Source organism: Rhodnius prolixus, unplaced genomic scaffold (genome assembly GCF_049639745.1).
Source record: "Rhodnius prolixus isolate KJV_2025 unplaced genomic scaffold, Rpr scaffold_2, whole genome shotgun sequence".
Lineage (NCBI taxonomy): Eukaryota > Metazoa > Arthropoda > Insecta > Hemiptera > Reduviidae > Rhodnius > Rhodnius prolixus.
The window spans coordinates 48495081-48514077 of record NW_027411592.1 but is presented as its reverse complement, the minus strand read 5'-3'; the positions used below and the strand labels follow the sequence as shown (position 1 = coordinate 48514077).

General features: G+C 29.4%; 1 protein-coding gene and 1 long non-coding RNA gene across 8 annotated transcripts in view; one reads left to right on the top strand and one right to left on the bottom strand.

Moving 5' to 3' along the window:
* Positions 1 to 18997, top strand: part of CalpC (calpain C) — a 99056-nt gene that overhangs the window by 65645 nt on the left and 14414 nt on the right. For 6 of the 7 annotated variants that reach the window (XM_074119643.1, XM_074119648.1, XM_074119642.1 and 3 more), the window contains one exon: positions 16717 to 16972. In XM_074119643.1, coding sequence (XP_073975744.1) covers positions 16717 to 16972 — 256 coding nt within the window. Of the gene's footprint in view, positions 1 to 11087; positions 11198 to 16716; positions 16973 to 18997 lie in introns of those variants that run through there. The other variant, XM_074119644.1, reaches the window with a different exon arrangement.
* LOC141448515 (uncharacterized) lies at positions 13750 to 16838 on the bottom strand. Its single transcript, XR_012455091.1, has 2 exons — positions 16701 to 16838; positions 13750 to 16534 (listed from the first exon to the last, which is right to left on the bottom strand). It is a non-coding gene; the product is annotated as an uncharacterized lncRNA (long non-coding RNA).

The following is an 18997-nucleotide window of genomic DNA, read 5'->3' as shown; positions in this document are numbered from 1 at the left end:
AGCGTAAGAACAATGGATTGAAAAAGTTACGCAACTCTAAAGAATCTTCTTTACAAAACACACAAGGATTTCTATTATCTTATGACGGTGTTAAAGGAGAAAAAAAACAATGAAGAGAGAGATAAAGAGAGAAAAATTCGATGGCCCTGGTTCATTGAGAAGGTTAATATTGCCATCTTTTTGAAGTTGACGGAAACTATGGCCAACTATAATAAAAAATATATTTTTTGTGTTTGGTAATTAACACATTTATCACCTTTTGTCCGACATTATTTTAACTTTTCTACTTTCTTTTATTTTGATGCTCAGTATTTTAATTTTTATTCCTGCTGTTTTTGAGGATTAATAACTTACTTGGTTAAAGTGTGTATGTTATTATGGAATAGGAGTTTGTTTTTTTTAAATTTATCTCAAAATAAAACCATTCTTTTTATTTTATAAATTATCTTCAAACCAAGTAAGAGTCCGATATCATTTCATTTTTAAAAATTAATATTGCTTGCATGAATTTAATCAGCTTTGTTTTATGCAATTTAATTGGTAAATATATAAAAATATAAACATTTATTTAATATAATAAGTTGAGGTGGGGATAGTTTTGATGTTTATTAAATCTGTTGTGAACACCCCTACGACTTTCTATGTAAAAGTTTTAACTTCAGATTTTAAGTGCAAAGCTTTGCTTCGTTTTTATAAAACTTTAAAAATATTACATTACTCCTAACTATCACTACGACTGTACAGATGATAAAACGGAATAAATCATTGACATGGGATTACTAGTGTTTAGACGGAAGAAGAATCCCGTCTCAATTAAATATTAGCAGTTTAAGTACAAAGTTTGAAGCGGTTTTGTTTTTTTATAAAATCGCGTTAAAATGTTTCTAAAGTGAAAGCGGTAACTAGAGTTTACACTTTGTTTTTAAAAACTACAAAGGTTCTTAACAAGAAACGATTCGATTGACCTTTTATTATTCTCTATAAGGAATTTTGACCCTTCGGTTTGGTTCCTTCTAATTTATGAATTTTAATTATAATAGAAAAATTGTTTTTATTCAAATGACACGTAGTTAGGTGCAGCGTAAAAGAAATAAAACATTTTGCGGTTCACCTTTCTCCCAGTTACATTTGTCACACCTGTCGTTATACCTCAGTCACGTACTTGTCTCCTGCAACATGGCAAAAGGAATGTGCTTTTTATGATTATTATAACATTTCAAACCATTGTAACATGTCATCCTTACAAACTGAATATAATACAACTAATGTACACTCTTTATAAAGGTTGATAATGTCATCTATTAGTCATTCTTTCAATTGCTTGAACAGATGATTTGTCACATTTACCTCTCGCTTTGTTTAATTGGACATCAAGATGGCTACAGTGGCATGTCTGCACCATTCACTAACTTTCTTCTTCATTCTTTATCAAACATTCACTTTTAGACTTTATTCTGGTCAAAAATCTAATTTGATAAAGGTGTTTTTAATTTTGAATATTATCTTTCTCTCGTTCCCTCCTAACGAGTAGTGTTGAATTCGTGTTATACTAAAATTCATATTTTGAGAACCCCTAAATCAGAAGGAGTTTTTTTTCTCTGACTCTGTGTGTGACTCCCATCACATAACCTTAAATTGAGAATCATGTCCAAGTTCAAGTTTTGTAGCACACTTCTTTTAGGTTTCACCAATGGACCCGACAGTGAGCTTTTAGGCAAAATTGGTTAATCAACTATTTAATTAGAGACACTTTAATGCGCTCCTTTTTTGATCTTCTCTATTTCTAATTTCTACATTACAGCTCCTTTTTATACTGTACACTAAAGTGTTAAAATAGACGTGTCACTTTTATGCCAAACATTTCCATTCTGTATGAGTTTGCGATTGGATTGTTTTAACCAAAAAAAGTTGCAAATTATAATGCCAATTTATTGTATACTATCTTGATAAAAACATTTTTTTACTCAAGATCTCCATTGGCAGTAAAGGGATTTGACTCATACCATTTAAATTAATTTTTTGTTTTTTGTGACGTATGTAAGTGTTTTGCTGAATTGAGTTATTAACCTTATCAATGGAACAGTATTTTTTTTCCGTTGTGTTATTTGAATGAGAGTACTTTAGTTTATCAGTTCAAACACTTAACAATCACAATTACATTGTCGTGTTACCTAATTAATTCATTTTCAAACTTGATGTATAGTCTCATATTGTTTTTTTATTTTTTTTTAAATTTATTTGGTTGGCAATTTTAATACTCCAATTTTATAATCAAACATATTATTACACGTGTTTCTACCAAGTTGAAATTCTTGCAGCTTTAACAACCTATTTATTTATATTATTTTCTGTTCTTAATTACTTCAATTATATTAACTGAGTTAACCAGAAAGACATTCTCTCATAAGAGACTGTTCAAATGTTTCCAGTTGCATTAAGTTTATTTCTACAGAGAGAGGACTAGTAATATTAAAGCAAAAGTCCCTACTGGCCATCTTTTAATTTTTAATGACATCTTTCAAAGATTTTAAAACCTGGTTATTCACTAGAACACTCCAGATTTTGACTTACCTACTTTTTTTCTTTCAAAATATTTGCTTTCATATTCACAAATAGTGAATGAATAATATCGGAACTTAATATATTTATTGTTATTATATAAGCACTAACAATAATGTCCAACTGTTTACTTAAAACATGTATTATTGCTTTATCTAATCAAATAATTAGTGGAAGGGGTAGTTAAAATTGATATCATCTCTCGTTTTATAAATAAATTAACTGTCCATTCTCTCAAAATTAATTTCCGCGTTATTGTTCGTGTAAGGTGTAGCCAGACCAATGCTCGACCAGAGCCTCCTTTGGCCACACACCTTTAAAGCCCAATGAATTTCAAGGAATCTTAGTCACTAAATCTGAAACTTCTATTGTCTAATTCTTCCAAACGAATCATCAAGAATCAACAACTACTGCCGTCAAAAATTCATTTAGTATTTCTGGGATAATGTTCTAAATTGTTTACCGGAGATCCGGGCTATCATAGAAAAGAAAATGAGGATCCTGTCGGTTGGATAATTTGTGTTACGAGATGTATTAGGAGATAACTCAGATCAGCGCAGTAGCATACGATTCTATTGAAGACGCAGATATCCTATAAGGACTATAGTGCCGAAAAATAAGAATTGAAAATCCTTATTTCAAAGAAATTCCTCCAACTTTGAAGCGTACAGATCTAGCAAGGGTTATAAGAGCTTTCGTTCATTACGATGGGCAGGTGCACAAATTATATACTTTGAAATGCCATAGAAATGTGTACAACAGGAATAGTTGCCTAATTGCCTGAAAAAAACACTAGCCGAAACTTCGATTAAATAATATCCTTACATACTTATTTCCTTTCCTTATTCAAAACAGCTGATTCAGTGAATATGTTTAATAAATTTAACAAACTGATTGCGAGTAAACTCTTGAATGTGATTTACAGATTGTTAACAATCTATTAATATTTTTGGCCCATCGCAAACGATTCATTTGTGTCTTCTTTCTTTCTTCAACGAATACTTCGTTTTCTAGATTTCACTGTGTGCACCCTTTAACTAGATTAGAATACTTGAGCATCGTAATAGATGCTCTAGCTTAAATACTTTAAAATGAACTTTACCTGTAAAAACGTTTATATTTCTACTCGATATTTCGACATTTAAAAGCAAAAGCGTTGGTTCAACTAAAATGAGATAGTAATGTTTTTTTAACAGGATATAGTATTTTTAATTTTATTATTTGTATTGTAATTAAAAATAAACTTGCTGATTAAAAAATTAGGTCTTTACATATGTAAAGGGTGAGAAGATTAATTATCATAAGATTATTATGAATTGTTATCTAAATATTCACTCGCCAGGACCACCCTCTTCTACACTCATACCATATTTATATGTATTATAAACTGGTCTAGATTACCAAATAACAGCTAAATAAAAATTTCAAAAACAAATAAAAACATAATGGTATGAATTATGGTAATCATTGGTTACACGTTATAAATATTTTGATGAGTTCTCATTTTTTTTATCTCTTAATTATGACCTTAGAGTCAATGTTAGATCCACGCAGTTTATAAACAATTGGACCTTATCTGTACAGTTCTTTTTTGTGCTAAGAGTATACTAGGTATGCTAGCTATAATTTAGGAGTTACAAAACACTTGCGTTTAAAAACTGTGGAACCATCCCTCCACAAACCTCAGCTTTAAAGCATATTTAGATGAAATGTCTTAAATTCTTCTCAGAAATTCAAGCTAGTTTAAACTTCTGAAGCTAATTTCTCACGCGATTAAAAAAAAGTGAGTATATTTTAACAACCCAAACAATCATCAACATATTCCATCAGACCTTGAAAAGCACTCTTCTCAAACAAGCATTTTTGTTATAAACTCATGGTTGGATCTAAACTGCATGAGTGTAAACTGTTTTTTAGTGGTTTCATACAGTTTAAACTTAAAACATAATTTAAGTGAATGTTTACAATAAAAATTCAAATTTAACAAATATATTTACTAAAAATCTTGTTGACAGCGAAAATAAAAATTAATTTATTGAAGAGTGTATGATTATTCCCTTAATGTAAATATTATTGTTTACAAGTATAGTCTTGTTTTTTTAAGCTGTACTATCTTTACAGAGTTCATATATTCTATTATTTCTGATGCTCCTTGCCAATGTAGCTTTTACGTCGTACTGATATGGCTTTAATGTTTCTTTCTACGATTGCTTTCTTCTTTTCAAAAATTGCAACGGTTATAATGCGTGGAAAATTTATTTTATATCAAAAGTAAATGTTATTATGAATTTATGTCTTGTATTTTGTACTTATAATTCTTTCATTACTGTGTTATACAAATGAAATCAAGTTTCTTGAGTATCATTCCAAAAACCAGTGTCAATAATCTCCGACATAATTCTGGAAGATATCCATTTATTTTGCAATAAACAAATTGAAAATAAGATTGTAGATTTAAAGAAAATGACGGTTGACTTTAAACGATACTTTTATATTCTGAGGTAGTGGAATGAATTTCGGAATGTAGTTGTACAAATGCATGAATTAGGGAAGAAGATAACTATTTCAATAAAAAGAAACAGATGAAAAGTATCTCCACGAATTCGACGGTTAAATTTTCACCGATTTACTTGGCTGATTAATTTAAGATACAAAATTATAAATCATTATTAACTTATCAGTTTTGTTACCAGTAATGAGCAGTAATTCTTCATTTTCTTAAATTTATTTGGTGCTGGATTGGAAAATCCTAATATTGGAAAAATTATTTATAGCGGTGCTTCAATAAATGAGATATTACATATATATCAAACCCAGAGTTCAAGTATTGCATTTCATTTTAACTGCAGCTAAACTGTCATTCTCATTATTTGAGTGGAAAAAGATTTAACTTATCACATAATCTAGAGACAATCCTCTATTTACTTGGGTTTAAACTCCAAATTATTTTTTTAATTGACATTTTTATTTTTCTCTTTAGTTCTGCACGTTGAGTCAACTACATTATTTAAAAAAAGTATATTCCTGTGAACTTTGGATGCAATAATTATCGCACTAACTAATCCTGTGCAATTGTGTAACAAGAGCATCAAAATATTAGTCGTAACAATAACATTTGTCTTGAGTGTAACAGCACTTTTTGTCACAACAGTTATTCTCATATTGGAACATATTGCACTATAAATATCATCAATATGTTTAAACCACTTCAAAGAAATTTTACTGTTGCAGTATTAATAAAATTTATTGAAATTCTTTCGGATTTTTTCAGTGTTTAGAAAAAGATGAAATCGTGTTTCAGACAACATATTCATAATTTTTTTTTTTATTCGACTTTTTATTATAATTTATAACATTTCAATTGTATATTTATCTTTTCTGGTTTACTACTGAAAGTTAAACGTTTTATTACCACTTATGTAGTAAATTATTTTGTATTCATCTTTTTTTTACTTTTTCACTAATATAATTTTTTTTTTTTCTAAAATTGATTGAGCGCACCAAACTAAACAATTCATTCAATTGTTAACATTATTTTTAGCTGAAGAGAGTGCAAAAACAACTAAGAATATTTCGGATGTTTGTAATTTCTTAATGAGCCAGACATTAGTCCAAATTTGAACTTGTTTATGTCTGGCGCGTCTAAATTTATTTTAATTACTGTTAGTAGTGAATTCTGTGTGATAGAACTACTATATTAGATATAACTGTAGTTTTTTTTTGTTTTTTTTTTACCCACAGAAGGATCCAACTGACGCAAATTATTAAATAATATCTTGTGGAAGGGACATTAATGTAGTCATCAATTTGGTGGTGTGGTATAAAAACCAACATCTGATTATTGATTATATAATTAATAATAGACCGTGACCTTTTAATTAGAAACAAGAAACAATATTTGTTAAGAAGAGCACTAATAATATTTTAGCATTAATGTAAAGATTGTGACAATGAAAATATTGTTAATTGTAACAGCAATTGTTGTGATTTTAAGCATTCCCTTTTTAATTGGTTTCAAAAATTCTTGCCTCAAATCAAAATGCGTTGAATAAAAAATTTTTGTTTATTAGAAAGGAAACACAAAAGTATTATTAATATTTAATGACGTATATTTCAAAGATATGATGCTCTCTGATAAAATACATGCCTGACAAAATTAATAAAATCTGTTGAGAATATTCACATAACTTTTCTTGCAGTAAAATGCTCAAAGTTTATAACTTATATTTTCTTATAACTCAAAACTTTCAAAATTTTTGAAATATATTTTACCCAACAAAGTTGAGCTACCATGTTATTCGTTCTCTGTGTGACAAAATTTTCTCTTCTCTTTGAATAATGTTCAGAGAAAATCGTTAGAGCTATTCTGAGAAAAGCTCAAAAAAAAAAGAAAAAAAAAGTGAACCAAATTTTATCAATCAAGTAATGAAAGAGCTAGCCACTAACTTTCTTGTTACATGAGGGTGTCTTAACGAAATATAAAGTTTCAAGTAGTTCAAATCTAAATTCAAGAAAAATTCAAAAGAACATAAATACAATTTTAGGATGATTTTATTTATTGTTATTAATATTGGTAGCATATACTTATTTCATAAATTTACAATCTTTTTGAGCGAAAAGTTTATCTACTAATCAGGAGATGATGCAGAGCTATTTTTAGTTCCATTTAGTTCTGTAATTAGCTGTAATTAGTTTCTATAGTGTTTATTACACAGTGTGAAATATAATATGTTTTTTATCTTAAAAAGTATCTATCCTTTAATTAGAGGATAGTGCTGCCTAAAAGAATTTCTTCTCTGACTTAATTCATGTATTGTGGTATCCCATCCAGGTTACTTTGTGTTGAGTTCTAAGCCCAGGTATTTTATAATTCTGCCAGTTTCTTTCATATTATTTATTTGTTGTTCATTTTCAATGCTTTAGTTGATTTTGGTTAAGAGTATGTAAATTGCATTAATCCCACTTTGTAGTTCCTACAAGTGATTGAATAATAGTTATGTGTTTATACTTGAAAATGGACTTTTTCTTCTATGATTACTGCATTAATGCTGAAAACTTACTTTTTATTTGTGCATAAATTTATTTTATTTATATAATGTTTGCTACTTCATTATCCTTTCTAATAAAGGTATAAACATTGTTACTTATCAAATAATCTTCTACCAAAATTATTATTATATAGTCATATTATAAATTCTGCCAATTAAGTAATCTAATCCAAAAATCTGAACACAACTGCTATCTCTCTGCACTTGTATTGTGTGAAATGAAGCTTACAGGTAACACTTCCAAATCCCTGAATTGTCTAATCCACAGAACTGCTAGAATATTTCATTGGGTTTCCTAAGAGCCCAATTTCAGAGGAGCAGTTGTTGCTGAGATGGCGAACAATGTGACATTAAAATATTTTTAAACAAGCCAATACAAAAAAAACACAATGAATCCCTGTAAATCTAATTATTTTCTTCTATATAAAAATGTATTGCGTACTCAAATTTTGATTAATTAATTTATGAAATGCGTAAAGATTAATGTTATCACCCAAAAATTCTTTAAGTAAACAAAACAATAAATTAAGTGTAGAATACATATTATTAACAGATTTAGAAATCTGTTTTGTTTTTTTAATTATTATATATTATATAAATAATTGATTTATTCAATTACAATATTGGTTTGTTTTAGTAATTATGATGAAGGTGTAATCTTTAATCCAAGATGGCACTTCTCTTACCATAGTATCATATCTAAAACTAATATTCTATAGAAATAGTCAAAGAAAAAACATCCAATTATTTTTTTAATTTCCTTCATTATCTTGGAAGATTACATTGTTGACAATGTTCCCATGCTATGAACAATAAAAATTATTGATTTTTTTTTTTTGTTCATAAACAAGTTTACAATTATTAGTTCAATATTTCATTGAGAAGAATCATTTAAACTTCTCTTGTAAGGTTCAAACACCTATTTTGTTTTCATTAGTTCTTGTTCTATGGATGAACCTGTGTGATAATTTATTGTTTATTCACATTTTTATGTAACCCGGAGTTGAGTAAGAAAATTACATCGCAAACAGTCACTCTGTTATTAGTTTAAATAGATTAAAATGAATCTTTCATACTTAACAAAAGCTGTCGCTAGATAGAATTGTTTGATTTTATTTAAAGCGCAAAATAAAAATCTTGAGGCTTTGGGGCAGAGTACTCTTAAAGAATTAAGGAAAAGGTGATTACAAGTTAGCTCCAGGATAAAGGAAATTGAACTTTCTGATTGCAGGGATGTAACCTCGACTTCCCTAGCTGCAGTCATTGGTTTCATTGACTGCTGCCGCCAGTGGCAAAGAAGCATTAGAGTAGCAACAAAACTGATCAGATTTCTGAAAGGTGTAATTAGGTTTAAAGATTCGAAGTTTCTTAAAGTAGAATGCAATTCAAAGTTCTGACAGAGAGGTTGAGTGGACACACTGGGTAATTCTAGCCACTAACAAAAATTGGAAAGACGGTCTATCCTGAGAATCAGAATTGTATTGATGAAGAAGAATTGGTGGATCGCTAGGTCAGTTCCTCGTTTAACTAATTCTTAAAAAAATTAGTATTATGAAAATACTACTGAATTTGGTTTTAAGGATATCTTAACAAAGCGGACGCTTCTACTGAAGGAGGTTCTGCTATTTATCCATCTCCGGGATGGGAAGAGCTACATTTAAAAATGTTGATTCATTTGTAATAATATTCTCATGCAATAGTTACGGAAAGAAAAATATTACATCGACCAACCACTTTTACTTATTCATATTGAAATTCTAAGTTTTCATTAACAATCTTTTTGCTACCGCGAATATTCCTTTAGAAAAAGAAAAGAAAAATGTCTTATCATTGTTTATAAAACACATTTTTATGACTCAACAGTTGGTATTTGAAGGTTGCTACGTAATTGTATACATCCTTTATTAATTTTGGTCTTGATAAGAAAAAAGTTAACCATTTTTAGGATTTTCAAAAAATTTAAATGGAACTGAAGATAGACTAAGGAAGTCTATAACCTGTTTTTATGAAATTCTTCTAAACACAATTTTCCTTCTCTTTTTATAAGGAGATTATTTACTCATTTAAAAGGTATAAGTAGTTTGTATGATAATAGTTAGATTAGAGTTTAGATTAGATTAAGCAACCTTGGGGGAAGGAATAACGAGTACTTCACCCACTTTGGTTGGTTTTGTGCAACAATAAACTCTCTTGAAGTCTGTTGGCATAGATCTGGCCAACTAACATGAATTCTAGATTATTTTATTTATTTTTTTTTCTAAGGGAAAATAGCTATTCCTTTTCGTTTGTGTGAAAATATTTACTTTCGTGGATGTATTTATTGCCTAGCGGGTTGCGTAATGGTTTAATTTAGAATTAGTTTAATTTAAATAAGCGTTTTATATAAAGACAAGTTTTCTAAGCCTATCAAAATAATTTAAGCATTAAATAAAGTCAAAAATTATCACTTTAGTGTAATCATTTCCTTCACAATTATTTTTACAACAAAAAATTGAAGTAAAATAATAAAAACAAGAATTTCAATAACAAAATAAATAATATATCTACCAGAAACATAATCGTTTTACTCGCTGAAGTCACACATATAAAATCTTAATTTTTTATTAATGCCACTTTAGAACTACAAAAGCAGTTTAAAAGTCCTTCTGGTAATATTCTACTGTTTCCTTGGTTTTTATAAAGTAAAAGTAATTAACTTTATCGCGTCAAAAAATACTTCAGTGATTAAAAAAAAATTGGCATGAATACTATGTAACAAAGTAACATTTATGTATGTACTACTTAAATTAAATCAGTGTTCTCACATAAAATGGGGAGCATTATTAATAAAAAATTGATTATTTATTGAAGCATACAGTTAGTTCGTTTCTCTTCCGAGTTTCTACTCTTTTATAATATTTATTAAGTTTATAATTAATTTATGAGAAAACTGAAATTATTTCTGGACTTTTATCCCATTTAATTCACAGTGAAACATAATCTCCCATTTTGAATTTGTTACACATGTGTAACAAATTGTGGCCTTACATCTAAACTTCCTCAATAAAGACATGTGTTCTGCTTACGTTAACTCCTCATTTATGAATACTTCTCTCTCTGTCTCCTTTCAATTTGATAAAGAACTTCCCTTGACCTATTAACCTTGTAATTATTTAAAGATATAATATTTCTTTGGCATAGTTTTGCTTTCTTTTTACAGATCTAATAATACCATTTTATTTAACTGGTTACAAAAGTGATTCATTTCAAAAAAAACATTTTTTTTTTACAAACGTCATTTAAACAAATTTCTGTTTACCGACTTAAGATAATCTAAGAGATTTTTAATGATTTTGAATGCAACTTGTATACATTGAGAAAACTCCTTGATCAAAAACAGATTTTTTTTTTTTAAAGGCATGTCATCAACTGAGGCCATTTGTTATTTTATATTTTACACAATTTATTTTAAATTCTAGGCATTTGGTTCGAAAATAATGTTTTTTTTTATGCATGAAAAAGACCGAAGAATGGAATATTTGTATAAATTACTTTAAGAAAACTAATGAAAACATTTACGATGTTCTATCCAGTTGGGTTTAGAAAACCAGGTATTTAAAGCAGATTATTTTATTTAATTGTTGGCCATCAAATTTGCTTTCGTTGGGAGATGATTCATATATAGATTATGTATACAGTGGTCAAAAAAAGTATTCATACACTTAGTTTTTTTTACTTAATCTACTGAACCTTTGGCTGTATGTTTGGGATCATTATCCTGTTGAAAGAAGTATGCGCTTCCGATGAGCACGCCAACTCTCAGAAAGCCTCGTGTTAACTTCAGGGACCCTTGTTAGGCCACAGACCATCAGGAATCTATGCCAAAGAGGCTTCAGGCAATAACAAATCCAAAGGGATTGCCTACAAAATATTAGGTCTTTAGTTTTGCGTTGATTATAACATTCAGACTGAGTGTATGAATACTTATTTTGCATACAATAAATTATTTTTCTGCTTTTTAATCAATTTGTTATGTTTATATAAGAAAATGAGAGCATTAATTCATTGTTACTAACTTCGATTTCAGTGCTGAAGAAATAGTCATCCTAGAAACAAAAGTTCAGTAGATAAAGTAAAAAAACTTAGTGTATGAATACTTTTTTTGACCACTGTATATAATGCCATGTATGACATAGTTTTTAAATATTTCTTTCTAATCTCTACTTATTCTTCTGCCAGCATGTAATTGATATCCTTTGCTTTAGGACTAAAAGGTGAAAAATCCATGAAATACATTGATAAATCTTCGCTGCTAATTTTCTTAATTTATATCAATATCTAAATTATTAATTATTTTTAAAATAATAAACGCCGAAAAATGTTTAACTAATTTAATAGGCAAAGTGCGAAATAGATTATTCAGTTGTGTAGTTATGCTGAACAGTTAATATAAAACGATGTGGAAGGCAGCTAGTTCAATTGAGTTTGATTGTGTTAGTGAGAGGATATCCTGGCTAAGTGTAATTCCAGTCACGTTGAATAGCCAAGGCAGACTGCTATTTTAGAATTGACTCTTTCCAATTCTGAATTGATTGTAACCAAAATAAAAGTAGACAGTTTCCTTTTTACTTCTTTTATTTCTCTTTTTCTTTGTATGCATAATAATATATTACTTCTAATGAGAGGAACTACTTCAATTGTAGCAATTTTTCGACATAAGGTTGATTCCAGGAATACATTTTTGAGAACACATGAAGTAAATGTATTCAAAACACACACTCACACATACTGTATATAGTATATACAGGGTGAACCAGTAAGTATTGTCCATAAGCCTACTGTGTACAGTACATCTAAAATGGAGTTCAATGACGTATTGGCCAACTTCATATTTTCCACTGTTCTTGAGTGACGTCACTTAATTTTTTTCCCCTAAAAACATCACTTTTTCGCAATAAAATTGTTAATACTCAGAAAGTTTTAATCCGAATTCAATTCTGATGACACGGTTAGAAAGAAAGATAAATTTTCTAAACCATCATCTGCCCAAGGTGCTGGCACTTTTTATAAAAGTTTTCTTGTCTAATGGGCTTTCTAACGGCATATCATTTTCCAGGATTCCTTTTATCTTTGTATGAGAAAATTAGTTTGTTTTGCAAGAAAAAGTGTTCACGAGCACTCAACAGTGTTAGTTTATCAAGTTGTTTAATTCATAGAAAACTCTTTTAGATGGACCGGTAGTCAATTTTAAAGTAGAATGTCTTAAAATAAGGAAGTCAAAGATTACAAATTGCACTTTAAACATTTACTTCTGATCTCTCTGAAATATTTGAGAATATGTTAGGAAATATTTTAAATAAACTATGATTACTTATTCTGATTACCAAAAAAATTTCGAATATTGCATGTCTGGAACAGTCTGTTTTGGCCAGATTTTTGCAAATAAGAATTTAAACATAGATCTTGTCTTTCTTAGCGTAATATTTGGTTGATGATTTTCAAGATAATGGTCTCATCTTATAAAGAATGTCTGCGTTTTTCATTTATTTGGGTGACTATAAATAGAGCTGATCGTGGATATTGTTAATACTTTGACTTATCCAACAATTTTCAAAAAAAGCTGTGGCAGCTTAGTCCAAAAACAAGCACCAGCAAACTTGCATGTATGTCAGTGTGCCTTACATTATCTTCTAAATTTTGTTTGGTCCGTTTTATTCTGATTATTGTTTTAACCGGCCTTGGTTAAAAGCAAAAAAGTGCATACCCTGGTCTAGATTATTATCTGCTGCCTTTCTAGTGTAAACCGGCAAAATTATGTTTTCGATTTTACTTATCAAAGGAGCAATGATTGAATAAAGAAATGTTTCTTCGTCGCCCAGTTTTCGGATCTTCATTGTTCTTTTGCTAATGTTTTAAATATTTTTATTTTTCTAGTCATTAAGTATTTTAAAAATAAGGAATATTTTCTATTTTCTCTGCCATAATTTGTGCAAATAACATTTTTACTGTAAAGAATGTTTTTCTTAAATTAATGTATGTAGAAATAATGTACTCATTATTATTTACATAACAAGAAAGTAATTTTTAAGATATTTTTTTTTTTTTGCTGTTATTATTATCACTAATAACAAAAGTCAGTGGACATTATATTATAATAATAATAATAATAATAAAGCTTTATTAACACCCTTTACAGAGAAAAAGCCTCTCCATTGGAGGATTTAGAGTTCGATTTGTACAATTCAATTTAACAATTCCTATAGAATGTAGTAAAATATACTAAGAAAAAAAATAGCAAGTAATTAAAAATAATTAAATGAACAGTTAAGTATGCAAAATTTATAACGTAATATACTGTAAACAAAATAAGCTACAGAATTTATAACAAAAATTACTTTCTTCTAAATTAATAAATTTAAATTCTTCATTAATAAATTATAACTGTTACATCTCAAAATAATTTTTCACAACTTTAGTCCATACACCTCTATCTCTTGCTGTGGTCCACCACCGGCAACCCATTATATTATATACGTGCAAATACAATAATTACGCTGTAAGTGGGAGTGGTTAAGTGTCTTTAACCGCTCTTAAATTTTTACTTATAAGTTCTTATATCTCAACCATTTATCTATCAGTGAGCGATGCAATATCTAATAGTAAGAGATTTAGGGGCTTGCCTCCTAAAATACTTGAAAATAAAAGCATTACATTGTACATAAAAACATTAAAGAATAGCTAGAACAGTATAATTATCAATTGCAGTCAAAATTTAATTATTATTATTATTATCATTAATATTTAATTTTATGTATATTTATTTAATATGATTTAAAAAAAGCTTACAAAGATAATTAGCATTAAACTTATTTACTTTTTTCTCTTTTAATTAATGAATGTCACCAAAATATTATTACATTTAACTGTCAGTTAGGAAATTTCAGCTCTGACAAGATTAAATGGCTTCTGCATTGGTTCCTATAGACAGATGATTACATAATATGGTGTCTATATTCTAAACTTAATTCTCAAATCTAATAATGGGTAAGTATATATTAGATTCCTTAAAGCTTGGCCCATCAGTTTTTACTACCACAGTTCAGGGTTAATAATTTGGCACCTTCTATTCCCTGTATGTTTGATTAGTCTGAATAAGTTGGAGAGGAACTTCTGGAGAGTGCATGAAGCATGAGTTTTTGGTCTAGAAAATGTCGGACACCTCGTTAACAAAAAAAAAAAAAATCCTAATTTATTTTTAATTTTAAATCAAACTTTATTTGAATCGAGGGTTCGTTAAATCGAAGAAACATTATTTATAAAATATTTTATTATTATCAGTAGTGATAGATATCTTGAATTCGTAGAACGAACTGCCACTGATTATTAAAGAGAGATTGCATTGTGACCAAATATAAATGTATGTTAACGACAAGAATAAATTTTTAATAAATGTTAAGGTCTGCGGCCATTAAACTATGGGTGCACAGTAGGTCTCAAGAGTGGTGGCTTGCCACCCACTGGGGAGAGACAGGCGAAGGAGTTCATCACGGGCTATTCGCCAAGGCTGCCTGTAGAATTAATCCGTCAAGGCCGTGGGGCTGCAAGAATAATTGTAGGCCTATTAGCTGGCCGCTGCTGGCTCAGAAAACACATGCATCACATGGGCCTGGCGGATGATTGCGTTTGTAGGTGCTGTCAGGAAGAGGAGGAAACGGCACTGTGTCAGTGTGAGGGGCTTGTCTGGATGTTAAGGATGTTACTTCTCGGGGAGGAAAAACCAAGGCCTATGAGCTTTACCCAAGAGTCGCTCTCCAGAATTAAGAGTCTGATTAAACGGACGGTTCTGGAGGGCGAGCTCTAGAGTGGGAAAGCCACAATTGGTCCAAAGGGGATCCAAAGGACTTAGAATCTTATCTTATCTTAAATGTTAAGGTTGCAAGGAAAGTTCATAAAAGAAAAGTTATTTATGTGAACCATTTTCATCTCAATGAAAACTATTTATTCAATCTCAGATTAAAGGAACAAAATACAACACAGATTTCTAAAGTTCTAGATCGATATCCTGTGCATTAATGTCCGATTTTTGGCTGCGATGCAACCTGTTGTTTAAATTTCCAATTATATCAGTTCAATGGAACAAAATTTCGTAAATTCTTATTGTATCTGTCAACATATATAAGTCCGTCTTCTTCCTTTTTCATTAATTTCATTCAATTACTCTTTTCCAAGTTTCAAAAGCCATAGTTGACTGAACAATTGACAGTCTACCAGATAAGATAACAATAGCTAAACTTTCCCTTCAAATATCCTAGTTTTGTATTATTTTTCGCTCAGTTCGTACTTTTGGTGAATGTAAATATTTGCTTTGAAATCATATTTTTGATGTTTATTTACGGCGTTTTCCATATTTTTATCTTAGTTTTCTATATTATGTCTTTTAAGTCGGAATGGGTTGATCGATTCATTCCATCTTTGCAACTGTGCTTACCTGTCTAGCAGAAAAGCAATGACCAAGCCTTGATAGTCTTGTAACGATTAAAAGATGGAGCCTTGTAATAGTTACTTTTTTATTTTTCGATAAATGGAAATTGCGAAGGACCTAAGTCCATTATACCGATGACGAAGATGTGCAAAAATTTCCTAAGGAACTATTCGTCTAACTATTAAAAAAAAGCTTCACTCCAAACAAGAACCTGCTTAGAAACATGCTATAATGCATTTCAGTTTTTATAAATTATGATTCTTATTAATATTATTAATTTATATGACTCAGGAAATTCCCAAGTCAACCATGTCATGCTTTGGTTTTCATTTATGCTTTTACCTTGAAGTTAACAGCATCAAGTAATGCTTGATGGTTAATAAAAGCTTAAGAAGTAATATTTTGTTAAATGGCATTTATATGTTCATACAGCCGCTATTCAATCAATGAACTTATTGTTGGGATTCTGAAATAAAAGTAAATATTACAATTGGTACACATAGTTAAAAATTGTCTCTCCACTTATTTAAATATAAAAAAGTTTTTTATTAAATAAATAAAATTATAAATAGTAGATCTCTAAAATTTTAAAAGAAAATAATTTCAATAAAATAAATGAATTAAAAACTTGCTTTTTTATTTTTGCAGGTGATCGATGGTTGGTGTCCTGTTTGGGTGTACTGTATTTAAGTAAAGGACTGTTCTACCGAGTTGTACCAGCTGATCAAACTTTTACCGGTGAAAATTATGCGGGAGTATTTCGATTTCGTCTTTGGTGGTGTGGCGAATGGGTGGAAGTACTTGTTGACGACAGGTTACCAACTGTTAGCGGTAGATTAGCTTTTATACAAAGCGTACATTCAGAACAATTCTGGCCAGCCTTATTAGAAAAGGCATACGCTAAGTAAGTAAAGTTTGCTAGTGCTTTTTTTACACAGCTTACCTGTCCTATTTGAATAATTTTTGACTGTTTTCTTGCCAATTAATTTAGGTAAATTCCCTAATTAATTATGATAAAAACATATGCTGTGTGTCCGAGAGCTCATGATAAAACTAAGTATTCATTTGTTTGCTCATTGGGTATTCCCAATAAGATTAAAGTGGGAATATGGCAAAGAATTGGACATAACCGCCGCTCCAAAGATTGCACTCAAACAATGAAGCATTCAAAATGAAGTTTCTCACCTATGAAAAAGTGCTGATGCACTCACTGAATGTAATTTTGAATTCGGTTGCAACAAGAGAATGTTTTTCCTAGCATCAAGCTGAAAGAAATATCACTTGTTAAAGGATTCTCCATTACAAAAGGTTTTTTTTATGTTGGTGTTAATAAATCTACATCAAACATTTATTATATAAACAAATAAAATTTATTAAAGTAGATGTTGATCTTTCAAATGAACTGCAACTCTATATCTTCTGTAAAGAATTATCAGTGACAGCATAAGTTACAATAATTTAAATGTTTCATATCTTAAGTTAGCTTAGCAGTTATGTATTTATGTTCTATTGTACCAAATAGAATAGCTGAAAGATACCCCGAAGAACGTTTTTTTTAAATAATTATTAAAGACATTCTATGAGAGGTAACACCACCAGCACATCAGTTTTCAATCTCCCTTCCTTGGAATTTTAAATCTAAGTTTTATTATTTCCTGGGTTTGATGTTTTCACTCTTTTTAGCTGAACAAAAGATAGTTTATGCTTTCTAAGAAAGGAAAGATTTTGTACGAATCAAAAACACAACAAAAAATCACTTGTTAAAGAACACTCTTATTAATTTTAGTATTCTCCAAACGTTCGATGAAATATACCTAGTCTCATAGTAAACATTTTATAAATTTATAATTAAAGCTAAACGATGGTTTTAAAAGTTTTGACGAAATTCCAACACGTGTAATGAACTGTGAATGAAGAGGAAACCTTGCAATTACAACACACTAAAACTTCACAAGTACATCACATTATATAAAAAAAATACATATATATTGTAATTGTTATTACACTCATTGACCTTGCTATTGTTATTCTGTAAAGGGTGGTGGGGGTTCTTTAATAATAAAAAGAAGAAGACAGAAATGACAAATTACGTACAATTTTATTATAAATCGCAATAATAATAATAGGCACCAAGGCGGAGCGTTTTGTTTATTATTAAAAATTTTACAATATAAAAAAATAAAACTTTTGTTCTTGTTTATTATCAATGAAGTGTTTTTTGCTTTATGTTAAGGGTTAACAGATAAACTAACATGTCCAACATAAATTATGTCATACTGGCGTACATATGATGTCAGAAAGTTCATAGTCATGTTGGGTTGATCCCAAGAGATAAAGTTAAATTTTTATAAACAACAAATAACGTTCTTAGTTCATACTGTCTAGCTAATTGTTATTATTGAGGATTTGGCTTGTAGTTCAACTTCACTGCTGTCATGCAGCAGATCTCTCTTTACAAATAGCATTTTCGTCACCGAATAGTGGAGGTGATAGGGGATTTTAGGAAGGGAAAATCTGAGGCTAGCAACTTGTCAACGAATTCTATTTACCAAATGGATGTACCTGTTCAGTAAAGGCATCAGATCCAGCAAGGCCTAAGCACTATTCTATTTTTAAAGATAGTGTATAATGATAATGTAATATAAAAGATGTTCGGGCACATTAGTTGTACCCATTAAGTAGAGTTTAGTGTTTACTTAGTATCAAAATAATTAGGTTCATTACATAACCAGTTAAAACAAAAAAATGAATTAATAAAATGTTGATGTTTTTATATTCAATATTCATCTGGCAATTTTCCATAAATATGTGCCCATATCACTAGTGTGTTGAGATACAAGATAAATGATACCAGCTGTAGTGTAGTTATTTTATCCAGTTAGACTAAGGCGGAGTGAATCTACAATTGTTACACAGTATAACTGCAAAC